General features: G+C 48.0%; 1 protein-coding gene across 1 annotated transcript; it reads left to right on the top strand.

The window, feature by feature from the left end:
* Positions 1 to 5,443: 5,443 nt before the first annotated feature.
* LOC123071087 (probable glycerol-3-phosphate dehydrogenase [NAD(+)] 2, cytosolic) lies at positions 5,444 to 9,381 on the top strand. Its single transcript, XM_044494567.1, has 5 exons — positions 5,444 to 6,589; positions 7,642 to 7,863; positions 8,199 to 8,446; positions 8,532 to 8,671; positions 8,955 to 9,381. Exons 1-5 carry the CDS (start codon positions 5,932 to 5,934, stop codon positions 9,094 to 9,096), a joined length of 1,410 nt encoding a protein of 469 aa, XP_044350502.1. The 5' UTR covers positions 5,444 to 5,931; the 3' UTR covers positions 9,097 to 9,381.
* The last annotated feature ends 6,038 nt before the right edge of the window (positions 9,382 to 15,419 follow it).

The following is a 15,419-nucleotide window of genomic DNA, read 5'->3' as shown; positions in this document are numbered from 1 at the left end:
CCACAACGGTTTCAGATTCATAGCCATCAAAAGGATCAGATTCAACCAAAGTAATTATCTCGGGATTGACAGAGAATTCATAATCCTTATCAGTAACAAAGATAGGTGAAGTAGCAAAAGCAGGATCATATTTCATTCTAGCATTTAGAGATTTCTGTTTAAGTTTAGCTAATAACTTCTTAAGATCAGATCTATCATCGCAAGCAAGAATATCTCTAGTAGTTTCTTCATCCATAACATAACCCTCTGGAACAACAAGCAATTCATACTTAGGTGGAGAACCTTCATCATCACTATCTTCAATAATATCATTTTCAAGAATTTCATTCTCTCTAACCCTAGCAAGTTGTTCATCAAGAAATTCACCTAATGGCACAGTAGTATCAAGCATAGAAGTAGTTTCATCATAAGTATCATGCATAGCAGAAGTGGCATCATCAATAACATGCAACATATCAGAATTCATAGCAGAAGTAGGTTTAGGTGTCGAAAGTTACTCAAAACAGATGGTGAATCAAGTGCAGAGCTAGATGGCAGTTCCTTACCTCCCCTCGTAGTTGAGGAAAAAATCTTAGTTCTTTCGTCTTTCAAGTTCCTCATAGTGATCAGCAGATATAAATCCCAAGTGACTCAAAGAATAGAGCTATGCTCCCCGGCAATGGCGCCAGAAAATAGTCTTGATAACCCACAAGTATAGGGGATCGCAACAGTTTTCGAGGGTAGAGTATTCAACCCAAATTTATTGATTCGACACAAGGGGAGCCAAAGAATATTCTCAAGTATTAGCAGTTGAGTTGTCAATTCAACCACACCTGGATAACTTAGTATCTGCAGCAAAGTATTTAGTAGCAAAGTAGTATGGAAGTAACGGTAACAGTGGCAAAAGTAACAATAGCAGTTTTGTAGTAATTGTAACAGCAGCAACGGTAAAGTAAATAAGCAAAGCACAATATGTGAAAGGCTCGTAGGCATTGGATCAGTGATGGATAATTATGTCGGCTGTGATTCCTCATGTAATGGTTATAACATAGGGTGACACAGAACTAGCTCTAGTTCATCAATGTAATGTAGGCATGTATTCCGAATATAGTCACACGTGCTTATGGAAAAGAACTTGCATGACATCTTTTGTCCTACCCTCCCGTAGCAGCGGGGTCCTAATGGAAACTAAGGGATATTAAGGCCTCCTTTTAATAGAGTACCGGACCAAAGCATTAACACATAGTGAATACGTGAACTCCTCAAACTACGGTCATCACCGAGAAGTATCCCGATTATTGTCACTTCGGGGTTGTCGGATCATAACACATAATAGGTGGCTATAGACTTGCAAGATAGGATCAAGAACTCACATATATTCATGAAAACATAATAGGTTCAGATCTGAAATCATGGCACCCGGGCCCAGCATAGCAAAGTCGTAGCAACATCAATCTCAGAACACAGTGGATACTAGGGATCAAACCATAACAAAACTGACTTGATTACATGGTAAATCTCATGCAACCCATCACCGTCCAGCAAGCATGCAATGGAATTACTCACGCACGGCGGTGAGCATCATGAAATTGGTGATGGAGGATGGTTGATGATGACAACAGCGTCGAATCCCCCTCTCCGGAGCCCCGAACGGACTCCAGAGCAGCCCTCTCGAGAGAGATTAGGGCTTGGCGGTGGCTCCATATCGTAAAACGCGATGAAACTTTTTCTCTGATTTTTTTCTCCATGAAAGCAAATATATGGAGTTGGAGTTGAGGTCGGTGAACGTCCAGGGGGCGCACGAGGCAGGGGGGCGCGCCCTAGGGGAGGGGGGCGCCCCCACCCTCATGGACAGGGTGTGGGCCCCCTGACGCTAATTCTTTCGCCAGTATTTTTATTTATTCTGAAAAGTTGCTCCATGGATTTTCAGGTCATTCCGAGAACTTTTATTTCTGCACAAAAATAACACCATGGCAGTTCTGCTGAAAACAAGTTAGTCCAGGTTAGTTCCATTCAAGTCATGCAAGTTAGAGTCCAAAACAAGGGCAAAAGTGTTTGGGAAAGTAGATACAACGGAGACGTATTAGCAGCCAGGAGGGCGCCCCAAGTAGGCCAAGTCCTACTTGGGCTCCTCCCAAGTGGCGCCCCTCCCCTGCCATATTAGTCGGAGGGGGAAGGAAAGAGGGGGAGGAGGAAGGAAGGGGGAATCCTATTCCCTTTCTTTCCTTTCCTCCTTCCCCTTTCCTTCTCCACCTTGCCCGGCCCATATGGGGGGCGCACCAGCCCCTTGTGGCTGGTGAGTTTCCTTTCTTGGCCCATAAGGCCCATATCTTTTGTCGGGGATGCCCGGAACCCCTTCCGGTGGCCCGATATGTACCCGGTATCCTCCGGAACACTTCCGGTGTCCAAACACCATCGTCCTATATATCAATCTTTACCTCTCGACCATTTAGAGACTCCTCGTCATGTTCGTGATCTCATCCAGGACTCTGAACAACATTCGGTCATCAAATCACATAAATCATATAATACTATATCGTTAACAAACGTTAAGCGTGCGGACCCTACGGGTTCGAGAACTATGTAGACATGACCGAGACACCTCTCTGGTCAATAACCAATAACGGAACCTGGATGCTCATATTGGCTCCTACATATTCTACGAAGATCTTTATCGGTCAAACCGTTATGACAACATACATATGTTACTTGCCCGAGATTCGATCGTCGGTATCTTCATACCTAGTTCAATCGCGTTATCGGCAAGTCTCTTTACTCGTTCCGTAATACATCACCTCGTGACTAACTGTTTAGTCATTTGCTTGCAAGCTTATGATGTGTATTACCGAGAGGGCCCAGAGACACCTTTCTGATACTCGGAGTGACAAATCCTACTCTTGATCTATGCCAATTCAACAAACACCTTCGGAGATACCTGTAGAGCATCTTTATAATCATCCAGTTATGTTGTGACGTTTGATAGCAAACAAGGCATTTCTCTGGTATCCGGGAGTTGCATAATCTCATAGTCGAAGGAATATGTATTTGACATGAAGAAAGCAATAGCAATAAAACTGAACGATCATTATGCTAAGATAACGGGTGGGTCTTGTCCATCACATCATTCTCCTAATGATGTGATCCCGTTATCAAATGACAACTCATGTCCATGGTTAGGAAACCTTAACCATCTTTGATCAACGAGCTAGTTAAGTAGAGGCTCACTAGGGACACGGTGTTTGTTTATGCATTCACACATCTATTTAGGTTTTTGATCAATACAATTCTAGCATGAATAATAAACCTTTATCATGAATAGGGAAATATAAATAACAACTTTATTATTGCCTTTAGGGCATATTTCCTTCAGAGCCTCCATAGGTGCTCCACCAGATCCTGCTGCAATTGTTGAAGCATCTGTGGGTCTCGGATCTCCTGACGCATATTGAGGAAGGCAGTCCAGGTTGCCGGTATCTAGTGATCAACTTGGGCAAGAGGACCCTGCATGTAATATGGTTCAGTGTCAAACACTGGCTCTTCCTTCTCTCAATGATCATGTTGTGCAAGATGACACAGCAAGTCATGATCTCCCACATTTGATCTTTCGACCAGGTCTGAGCGGGGTACCAGACAATAACAAATCGATATTGGAGCACACCAAATGCCCGCTCGGCATCCTTCCTGCAAGCCTCCTGAACCTTCGCAAAATGTGGCACAGGGTTTGAGATAGTCTTCACAAATATAGACCATCTCGAATAGATGCCATCTGCTAGGTAGTATCCCTTGTTGTAGTGTCGCCCATTGACCTCGGAGTTCACCGGAGGAGAATGACCTTCAACAAGCTTGGCAAAGACAGGGGAGCACTGCAGCACGTTGATGTCATTATGAGTTCCTGGCATACCAAAGAAGGAGTGCCATATCCAGAGGTCTTGTGTGGACACTGCCTCAAGTACCACACTGCAACCGCCTTTGGCGCCTTTGTACACCCCCTGCTAAGAAAATGGACAGTTTTTCCATTTCCAATGCATGCAGTCGATGCTTCCAAGCATCCTAGGAAATACTCTTGCTATATTCTATGCTAGAATCCGAGCAGTGTCTTTAGCATTGGGTGGTCACAAGTATTGCAGTCCAAACACTGCCATCACTGCCCTGCAGAACTTGTAGAAACACTCAATGGTCGCGGACTCGGCCATGCGCCCATAATCGTCGAGTGAATCACCAGGAGCTCCGTATGCAAGCATCCTCATAGTTGTCGTGCACTTCTGGATTGAGGTGAATCCAAGTTTGCCGGTGCAATCCTTCTTGCACTTGAAGTAGCTGTCGAACTCCCGGATGTAATTCACAATTCTGAGGAAAAGCTTTGAGCTCATCCGATAATAGCGCTAAAAAACTTTGTCGTTGTGCAGTGGAGCATCGGCGAAGTAGTCAGAGTAGAGCATGCACTAGGCTTCCAGATGATGCCGGTTCTTTGCTTTCAGCCGCCCCGGCGCCGAGCCACCTCACCGCGGCTTTGCATTGCTCACGAGCAGGCCAACCAGGGCGGCGAGGACCATGAGATGCTCTTCGTCCTGGACGTCGGCATCGGCTTCCTCCTCCAGCAGCGCCGCGAGCGCCTCCTCGTCGTCTGAGTCCATCGCCGAGCAGACAAATCACCGAACACCTGGCGGGCGTGGTGGGCGCACAACCGTCGGTATCCCGCCCTGCGCGGCCGAACGCCGGAAAACTTGCCCAGGAAGGTGGTGGAGAGGTTGCCGTGGTGAAATCCCTCTCTTTTCCGGCGGGGAATGACCTATCTAGCAGTGGTGGGCGGTGGGCAGCGCCGGGATCGGCAAGGTGGCGGGAGGTCATGTGGGGGTGGGGGAGGGGGCGAATCTGGCCGTTTGTCTTGACTTTTCGCCTGACAGTGTGGCCCAGACGTGGTTTTCCCTTTCGCCGGAGCCCTCGAGCCCCCCCTCCCCCCCCAGTGTGCTGGGTTCGGCCTGGGATCGCCGGGCCCAAAAACGGGCCGAGCCCGTGGACTTCGGCGTCTTGGGGCGCGACTGGGGGATTTGTCGGCGCTGACGCCAAAAAAAGTCGCCCCGGGGGGCTTGTTGGGGGCGCGGCTGGAGATGCTCTATACTCTCACGTGAACCCTTTGAAACACAAAACGTGATGTTGTGAACTTGACATGCTCTTCAAAAATATAATGCTACAGTTCATGTTGTAGTAATCCAAATATAATGGTCAACACAATTATGATACTCTACAAATTGTATGTGTTTTATAGTAATATCAGCGGTCCAGTAGAAGTTTATTCATACAATCAAAATTTTCCCCTAAAAGAACATACAATCAAAATCACCGTGCGTTCTTTGACTGGACGTGGTCGCCACACGCCCGACGCACGCGCCGGTGGACGCGCCCCCGAACAGTGGGGGATCTGGCGCCGGCGCCAGGGCACGCCACGGCTCGGCGCCAGGGCCGCCATGGCAAACTACCCTAATCCGACACCATCATCAGTCCGTCACCCCCTGCGACCTCCGGATCCTCGAATCCGTCCCGCCTACCCCCGCCCGTCCTTTTCTTACCGCGGCCCTGCTCCGCTCACCCACCTGCCACCTCCCGCTCCGCCGTGACGCGGCGGATCCCAGAAAAGAAAAGAAATTCTCCGATCCCCCACCACCTCGCTTTCGACGCGAGGATCGCCCGACCGGCGAGCGAAACCGCGCCACCAACCGCCGACCGCTCGGGCAGGCAAGCCGCGGCCCGCCTCGGTCTCTCCGGCCGACACCCCGCGTCACCCCCGTCGCAATTCGGCGGCCAGACCCACGCAATTTGCGTCCTTTTCTCGTCTTCTTCCTCCCGGTTAGTTTATAACCTGCCTGCCCATCCTTGGAACAACCGAACGAGTCAGACAGGTTATGTAGTGGTGGCTTGCGCGGCTGGCCTTGGTTTTGCTTGCGGCGAGAAGCAATGGGCGGAGCGGAGGACGGGGCGCACGCGGCGGGGGGCCACGCATCCAACGGGCACGCCAATGGGGCCGTGGAGGAGAAGGTGGACGAGCTGCGGCGGGTGATGGGGAAGGCCGACGGGGACCCGCTCCGGATCGTCGGCGTCGGGGCCGGGGCCTGGGGCAGCGTCTTCTGCGCGCTCCTGCAGGACGCCTACGGCCACCTCCGCGACAAGGTGCAGCTCCGCATCTGGCGCCGCCCCGGCCGCGCCGTCGACCGCGCCACCGCCGAGCACCTATTCAACGTCATCAACGCGCGCGAGGACGTCCTGCGCCGCCTGATCCGCCGATGCGCCTACCTCAAGTACGTCGAGGGCCGCCTCGGGGATCGCACGCTCTACGCCGACGAGATACTCAGGGACGGCTTCTGCCTCAACATGATCGACACCCCGCTCTGCCCGCTCAAGGTCGTCACCAACCTGCAGGAGGCCGTCTGGGACGCTGACATTGTCATCAACGGCCTGCCATCCACGGAGACGAGGGTTGTGTTTGGGGAGATTGGGAGGTACTGGAAGGAGAGGGTTAATGCCCCAGTCATCATCTCGCTCACCAAAGGGATAGAAGCATCCCTGGATCCGGTGCCGCGGATCATAACTCCGACACAGATGATTAGCAAAGCAAGTGAGTTTCCTATATCTTCTTTTTCGCCCAATCATAATTTATTCTTCTTTCTTCACTGAAGAATTGATGTTGTCCTCTGCTGATGGTGGATTGATGTTGTCCTCTGTACTTGGTGAATTGCTGTTTGCCCTCAACTGTTGGTGTCGGTTCCCCTCCATGGGTACAAATTTGTAGCTATCAGCCTTTTTAATCTGGTAGGAGTACCTGATAACTATGACAGGCAGTTATCAAACTTTGGCTGAAATGTCATCATGAGTTATGGTAAATTTTGGATGCAACCGATTGCGTTGCTGACAAGATATTGATGTTGAATTGTAGAAGATAAATGCGTACATGGTTCTTGGTAAAAATATATCCAAAAATGCTTTTTTGCTCATTGCATTATACTGTAATGTTTAACTGAATTCATTGCCTGGGCTTGCTAAATACTGGTGCGCTGCTATGGAAATTGATGCTTGTGCATTGATATAGAAGTTTTTCTCGTTGCATGAGTTGTCTAACTGCTTGTGTCATCTTAGTCCCTAACTTTGTGCAAATAAAAAAATCTCAAAATCTACATCAATCGAATCAACTGATCGAAAGATTATGAGACATATCTCTTATACAAATATATTATAATTGCGGCAATTAATTTCTTGGCGACTTAAGAGGTAATATCTGTGGGTGAATGGACCGCCACAAACTCAGATATTTATAAGAGTATAAGAGTAAAGGTTAAGATCTATGTAACCTTCTTTAAGTTTCGTATAGAGGGGATATAACTAACTATTGAACTTGCTGCTAAGTAATTGGTAGTATCTTCTGTTGCTTATGAATGTTCTTAGTCATTATATGTGTTTAGTTTAGCAGGCTCTTCCTGAATGAATTCTTTACTCTATTTTCATGCTTCTACACACCAAAAAAAATGCAACATTTTGTTCAACTGTTGTTGATCTCAATTCAGAACTCTAGTTTCAGAGTGGTGTGTGCTGAGTGTCATGCTTTGTTTCCAGCATTTTCCTTTTGCCTATTTAACTCTGCATGTGACTTACTGATTATTGATTTTATTGCAGCTAAGGTTCCATTGGATAATATTCTATATCTTGGTGGTCCTAACATCGCATCTGAAATATATAATAAAGAATATGCGAATGCTCGTATTTGTGGAACTGACAAATGGAGGAAACCTCTTGCTAAATTTTTGAGGCAACCTCATTTTATTGTCTGGGATAATAGTGATCTCATCACTCATGAAGTCATGGGAGGTTTGAAAAATGTGTACGCTATTGGTGCTGGTAAGTTATGTCCGTATGTCCCACTGCTTTTGCCATATTTCGACCACTATAAGTTTGTAAAGGCCATACACTGTTCTAAACTTTGGATTAGTTTGCCACCTACACTCAGTGTTACACAATGTCCTCAATAGGTAGTAACTTTCATCATGTTATCATGCACTAATTCCAACGAATCAGTGTCCCAAGGAGGAAAAATACACTAGTTAGTTATATCTTAGCTGTCAACATCCAGAAGAAAGAACCAATGGACAAGAAAGGCTGAAATATCTGTTGCACTTCTACTCTTAATTGACATAATCTTCAGTTAGTTTGCTGAACATTGTGTTATCTTGCAGGTATGGTGGCAGCACTAACCAATGAGAGTGCTACCAGCAAGTCTGTTTACTTTGCACTTTGCACATCCGAAATGATCTACATCACCCACCTTCTGGAAGAAGAACCCGAAAAACTTGCTGGACCGTTATTAGCTGACACTTATGTCACATTGTTGAAAGGTCGTAATGCATGGTATGGGCATAAGTTAGCTAAAGGGGAACTGACTCTGGAAATGGGTGATAGCATAAAAGGCAAAGGGACAATCCAGGTTCGCCATTTTGATTGTTGTCCGAACTTTCAACTGCTACCACAAACCTCAAGGCATACTAAATTGTGTTAACAATTCATTTCAGGGTGTCTCTGCGGTCGATGCATTTTATAAACTTCTCAGTCAGGATAGTTTGAGTGTAATGCATCCAGAAGCCAAAAAATCTGTTGCGCCAGTTGAGATGTGCCCCATCTTGAAAACACTTCATAAAATTTTGATCAAGAGGTAATAATCCTTCTTCTTTTTCATGATATAACAAAAGCCCTTGTGAAATAGTTCAATTGCAATTTTATCGAAATAGCTTCAAAAATACCTTCTAATGGGTTTATCCATTTTTAACAAGTACATACTGTAACTGCCCAGATATAAGAACAATTTATCTCAGTAGGCATAAAGATATGTTCATTCTCCTGGCTGATTGCTACCCAGTATGATGATGCTATATTGTACGTTAGTAAAAGTTTGCAGCCATAATCAACTGTGTTGATTTGTTTACTCATGTGCACAGGGAACTTCCTACTGAGTCGATTCTTCAGGCTATAAGAGATGAGTCAATGTGTGATCCGCGTGAAAGAATTGAGATGGCACGGGGCCAGTCACTTTACCGACCATCTATTCTTGGTCAACCAAATGGAGATGTGAAAGCTTAGACAGATTCTCCTCTCGTTTTCCTTCTTTCTGTTAGTCGCTAGACGTTTTCGAAGCCCTATGTGCTCTTGTCCATTCGGGGGCTGCTGCTTCTGCTGCTGTTGTTGTAACATTAGTAAGTTCAGTTAAAAACTTTAGTTGACTATTTTGAGGAAGATGTGTTTTGAGTGTGTTAGTAGCTTGATGTGGTTCACACCATCTTGTGTATATAGAACGATTTAATAATGCTATTATTCTGTATCCTATTTGAAATGGAAAAACAATACAATCACATTTCATGCTTTGAATAGAGGACCACTTTGTACAGATATTTTACGCTTGTTATGAATGATACACCCTCTATTTTTTCAACAGATTTGATTACCTGCTCGAACAGATGTGATGTAAAGTTGCAGGTTTTATCATTTCGAGAACCAATGTGATGCACTGCAATAACCAGTGATTAGTCTTCCTACAAAGCTGGATCCGACATGATGTCATCAGCCGAATATATGTAAGTGGACAGAGAGAACGTGTGCAATGAAACATAGCAGAGTAGAGTTTTTGTTAGCTAAGCAGAATAGACGTTTTGATGTCCAAAACAGACAAAAGAACTGCTTTTATATCAAGGAAAAGGATTAGATTCAACCGGCTGATTCCCAGCTGTTGCGAGATCATGGTTTAAGGACTAGAGGGGGAGTGGATAGTCTTGTGAAAATCAAGCCGCACAATTTTTAAGGTTGGTGGTTTTCATCCCCAGGCAACAAATGACTAAAAGAACTTAGCAAGCAAGACATCACGAGTAATGCACATCGAAAAAGTAGCAATCTTGCAAGTAAGTAGGAGGCCGGGTAAGAAAATGCAAACACCGTGGCACATGATTTTTCTCCCCATGGTTCGGATAGTTGCTGCTATCGTAAATCCACGTTGATGGAGACTTCGAACCAAGAGGTTCTAGGATTCAAGAATCTTGGTTGTGTCTCCCACCAAGAAGCCCACAAAACACAATCAATCTATTTCATCATGGTTTGCTCTTAGAACCCCCACTAAGGGTAGATCAAAGTGGGTGATCTCTGACCCATACCAACTTCTTGCATATTTCACACGTAGAACTTGATAGGATCACAAGTGACTCCTAACTGTCTAGGATGCATTCGCCATCAAAGAGTAACAAGCATAAGCAAAATAACTTGATAATAACTCCTTGAAAGATCTTCAATCGGAGCTTCTCTCAAGAATCCCAAAACACCCTCCCACAAGTGACTCCTAACTATCTAGGATGCACTCGCCATCAAAGAGTAACAAGCACAAGCAATGTAACTTGATAATAACTCCTTGAAAGTGTTGGATAATGAGCAACTAGTATTCATTGAGGGCCAAAGGCCATTACATATACATGTGTGGTAAAGTACAGAAAACCCCTTATACACTGGGGATATACCAAAAAGGGACTATACACATCTAACCCCCCCCCCCCTCAAACTCATGGTGGATCAACAACACTGAGTTTGGAGAGGAAAAAGCCATGCTGCACTCGAGTCTGTGCCTTCGTGAAAAAGTCCGCCAACTGTAACTCGGAAGGCACATAGTGAAGAGTGAGAGTCTAATCCTGCACAGCAGCACGCACAAAGTGGGCATCCACACCGATGTGCTTGGTGAGCTCATGCTTCATCGGGTCACGCGCAATACTGATAGCACCGGTACTGTCTGACAGTAAGGGAGTCGAGGTAGTAGCAGACACACCAAAATCATCAAGTAACCACCGTAACCAGATCACCTCGGCCGTCAACATAGCTATGGCTCGCAACTCAGCCTCTGTACTCGAGCGAGAAACTGCAGTCTATTTCTTGGTCTTCCAGGCAATAAGAGAGCCACCAAGAAAGACATAGTAAGCAGACATCGAGTGTCGATCAGAGGGATCACTAGCCTAGGTAGCATCAGTGTAGGCCTGGATCTCAAGAGAGCTGGAGCGGGAAAGAAAAGGCGCTGAGAGATCGTGCCACGAAGATATCGTAGAACACGGAGGAGATGACTATAGTGGACAGAGGTGGGGGCTAAAACAAACTGACTCAGGATGTGGACATGATAGGAGATGTCAGGACGCGTAACAGCGAGATAGACAAGACTGCCAACAAGGTGACGATAGCGAGTGGGATTAGGAAGGGGGTCACCATCAGAGACACGAAGCTGAACGTTGAGCTCCCTAGGAGTCACAACAGTGCGCTCATCACCGAGAGCAGCGCGAGCAAGAAGAACCTGAATATATTTTTCTTGGGAGATGTAGAAGCCATCAGAGGTCGAGGAGATCTGAATCCCAAGAAAATAACAAAGTGGACCAAGATCAGTCATGAGGAACTGGTCGCGAAGGCGAGCCTTAACAAAGGCAATGTAGTCAGAGACGTCACCAGTGATGATCATGTCATCAACATAGAGAAGGAGAAGAGTCCGACCACGAGGAGACGTGTGGACAAACAACGCGGGATCATGATCACTGGGTAAGAAACCAGCGACAGTCACCACAGAGGCGAAGCGCTCAAACCAGGCACGAGGGGCCTGTTTAAGACCATAGAGGGAGCGGCGAAGTCTACAGACCATACCATCAGGAGCATAGTACCCTATGGTGGCTGCATATAAACCTCCTCACACAACTCGCCATTGACAAAAGCGTTCTGAACATCAAGTTGAGAGATAGACCAATGACGAACAGAAGCCACAACAAGAAGAGTGCAGACAGTGGTCATGTGGGCCACAAGAGCAAATGTCTCATCATAATCGCATCCCTGCTCCTGCTGAAAACCACGGGGCACAAGACGCGCTTTGTAGCGCTCAAGAGAACCATCAGAGCGAGTCTTAATCTTGTAGAACCACTTGCAGGTGATGGGACGAACACCGGAAGGGAGGGAAACCAGATCCCATGTGCCAGAGCGCTCAAGGGCAGCAAGCTCTTCGGCCATCGCAAGCTGCCATTCAGGCTGAGTCATGGCAGTCCGATAGGAAGTGGGCTCAGCAATAACAGAGAGACCGTACCGATCAGGAGAGTAGCGATTAGGCGGGGGGCGAGGCCAAGCATGGAGGTTATGAACCGGGGGAGGCGTGAAGAGAGGTGCACCAGAGGTGAAAGGCGCGTCAGGAGAAGCATCCTCAGAACGAGGGCGGCGAGTATAGTGGAGAGGAAACGGTGAGAGAGGGCAACAGACTAGAGATGATGGTGGAGAGGTGGAGGAGGAGGATGGGGAAGATGGTGTCGATGGTGAAGGAGAAGGAATGAGAGGTGCGGGAGGAGGAGTAGGTGAAACATGAGGCACATAGCAGGGTGTATCGGGGAGAAGAAGAAAAGAAATATCGTCCACAGAGAAGCCCGGGGAAGAAGGACGTGGGTAGTAAGAGCAAGACTCGTCAAAGGTCACATCATGCGAGATGCGCAAACGATGACCAACAAGATCCCAACAGCGATAGCCCTTGTGCTCATCACTATAGCCAAGGAAAACACACTCAACCGACTGAGTAGTCAGTTTGGTGCATTCTCGCGGGGCAAGAAGGACATAGCACACACATCCAGACATACGAAGAGCTGAGTAGTCAGGAGAACGACTAGTGAGACACTCCATACGAATACCACCCTGCAGAGCAGTCAATGGCTGAATTTTGATGAGATAGGTGGATGCAGAAATAGCCTCAGCCCAAAAGTGGGGTGGAAGGGAAGCTGCAATCGTAAGCGCACGAACCGTCCCAAGTAGATGATGATGCTTACGTTCGGCAACGCCATTCTGAGCATGAGCACCAGGACATGAGAACTGGGCAAGAGTACCCTGTCCCGCAAGAAAACCATGCAACAGCTGGGAGATAAATTCACCAGCGGAGTCAGCACGAAAAATACGAATGGGCGTGGAAAACTGGGTGTGAACCATGGCAGCAAAACATTTGTATATAGAGAGAACCTCGCTACGAGATTTCATGAAGTAGAGCCAAGTGTAGTGAGAAAAATCATCAATAAACAAGATATAGTAGTGATGACCACCTTTCGAATCAAAGGGAGTAGGACCCCAGACATCAGAATGAACTAAGTCAAAAGGACGCTGAGATACTGACTCACTGGTAGGACAAGGTAACCGAGTCTGTTTGCCAAGTCTGCAACCATTACAATGTAAAGAAACATCTCTAGATACAGACCCTAAGAGGCCCTGACGAATTAAAGAAGACAAGCGAGAGCCACAGATGTGACTAAGGCGATGATGCCACTGCTGGAAGGACGCAGACGAAGAGGCAGCAAGTGCATGGGAGCTGGCTGAAGTGGTTGCAGCGGAAGGAACACAAAGCCAATCAACCTCCCAAAGGCCATATGACTCACGACGCCGGGGGCCAACACCAACCAAAGCCTTGGTGCTACGATCCTGAATGGAGCAAGAGTCAATATCAAGAATGACACGACAACCAGAATCAGTAAGTTGGGCAGCGGAAAAAAGATTCATGGTAAGGCGAGGAACATGTGAAACACTAGGAACAGAAAAAGATGGAGTGGAAAGAAGACCACGACTAGCAACAGGAAGAGGTGTGCCATCGACGGTAAGAACACTAAAAGGCGAATCAAGAGGTCGGAGAGAAGACAACACAGAAGAATCAGAAGACATATGAAAGGAGGCTCCAGAATCCAGAACCCACGAAGATGCACCTGACTGTGTAGATGCCTGCGATGGTGGAGAAGTGGATGTAGTCACAACAGCAGCGCAACCAGTCGACGAGGAGCTGGAGGAAGCAAGTAGACGCTTGAGGCGTACAATGTCCTGGTCAGTGAGTGACGGAGTCGATGACGACACAGGAGTCCCACTGGAAGAGGAGCGCCTCTGGTTACACTGCTTCTGACGACAATCAGACTCTGGGTGACCTAGCCTAGAGCAGTAGTCACAGAAAGTGTGATGGCGTGACCGGCCCTTCTCAACATAAGGAGGGCGACCCACCCCCCTGAAGGTGTGGGCAGGAGAGGTGGAGCAGTGAGACGAGTAGACGACACAGGAGCTTGGGCAGCCAACACAGATGGAACCGCAAGCAACCCAGCAGAACGAAGGCGGGTCTCCTCAGGACGAAGCTCAGCAAGCACCCCCGAGATAGGAACACGACCACGAGCAAGCAGGTGCGCGCGGTGAGGCTCAAACTCGGAACGGAGGCGCGATAATAACTCATGGACACGCTAAAACTCCAAGTCGGACTGCATAGTCTGGCAGCATCGGTAAGATCCACAAACAACTGTTCAAAGAGAGTCAAGTTGGTGCCAGATGGCAGAACTCTCTGTGTAGAACTCATCAACAGAAGAGTCACCCTGCTGAAGAGCATGCTCCTGACGCACCACAAATAAGTAGAGAGCATCACCAGAGGGCTGATAGCGCTGACAGAGATAAGACCACATCGCCGCAACAGTGCCAAGGTCCATGAACTCGGAAGCAAACTAAGGGAGAACACTCGTAGTGAGAATAGCAGTAGCTCGAGCATCATCATTGCACCACTGAGTGTAAGCAGACAGATCATCTCGGTAGACAGACAAAGCATCAGAATAGGCTGATACTTGCTGATCATAAGCATCAACCACAACATCGTCGAGAGCCTTGGCTGCATCTCGATCTGCCTGAGAAGCATCAACAGCAAGAACCAGCGGTGCCGGCGGGGTAGGAGCCACTGGAGCACTGGGGCATGGCGGACAGGGGACCTTGCCAGAAAGAACGCCCCACAGTAGAAGTCCACGCATATGGATACACATGAAGCCTGCCAACTCAGCATAGTTGGTGCCATCAAATATCACCGAGCACCGAGGAATAGCAACATAGCCCGAAGAAGACATGAGGAGCTCTCTGTTTTTTTTTCTTTTTTTTGAGGTCAACCAATCTGAATCGGGATCAAGCAGAGGCGACACTCGTTCGCTCCAGGCAGGGGACCCGAATCGGGGTCGAGCAAAGGCCCTCGCGCTCGTGGTTGGCTCGCTCAAGGAGGAGCATGAGGGGCCCGACCAGGACCAGGCTAGCCCGACCGAAACTAGCAACGTTAGCTGGATGGGTGGGGCAGCCAGGCCGGGGGGGGGGGGGGTGGCAGTAGCCGGACTGGCCGGGAATGGCGAGCATCAGTGGCCGGACAAAGAGGTCGAGGGAGCGGCGGCAGCCGGACGGGCCTGGAACGGCAACGATAGGACAGACCAGGGGCGTCGGTGACTGTACAGTGAGGAGGCAGGTCGGGAGCAACGGCGCAACAACCAGTGAGGCCAGGAGCTATAACGACCTGACCAGAGGAAAAGACAACGGCGAGAGAGCAGCTAGAGATGGCCGTCGGCAGGTGAGGACGGGGTAGACTAGGTACGGTCACG

Source organism: Triticum aestivum, chromosome 3B (assembly GCF_018294505.1).
Source record: "Triticum aestivum cultivar Chinese Spring chromosome 3B, IWGSC CS RefSeq v2.1, whole genome shotgun sequence".
Classification (NCBI taxonomy): domain Eukaryota; kingdom Viridiplantae; phylum Streptophyta; class Magnoliopsida; order Poales; family Poaceae; genus Triticum; species Triticum aestivum.
This window is presented reverse-complemented; position numbering and strand designations above follow the sequence as displayed.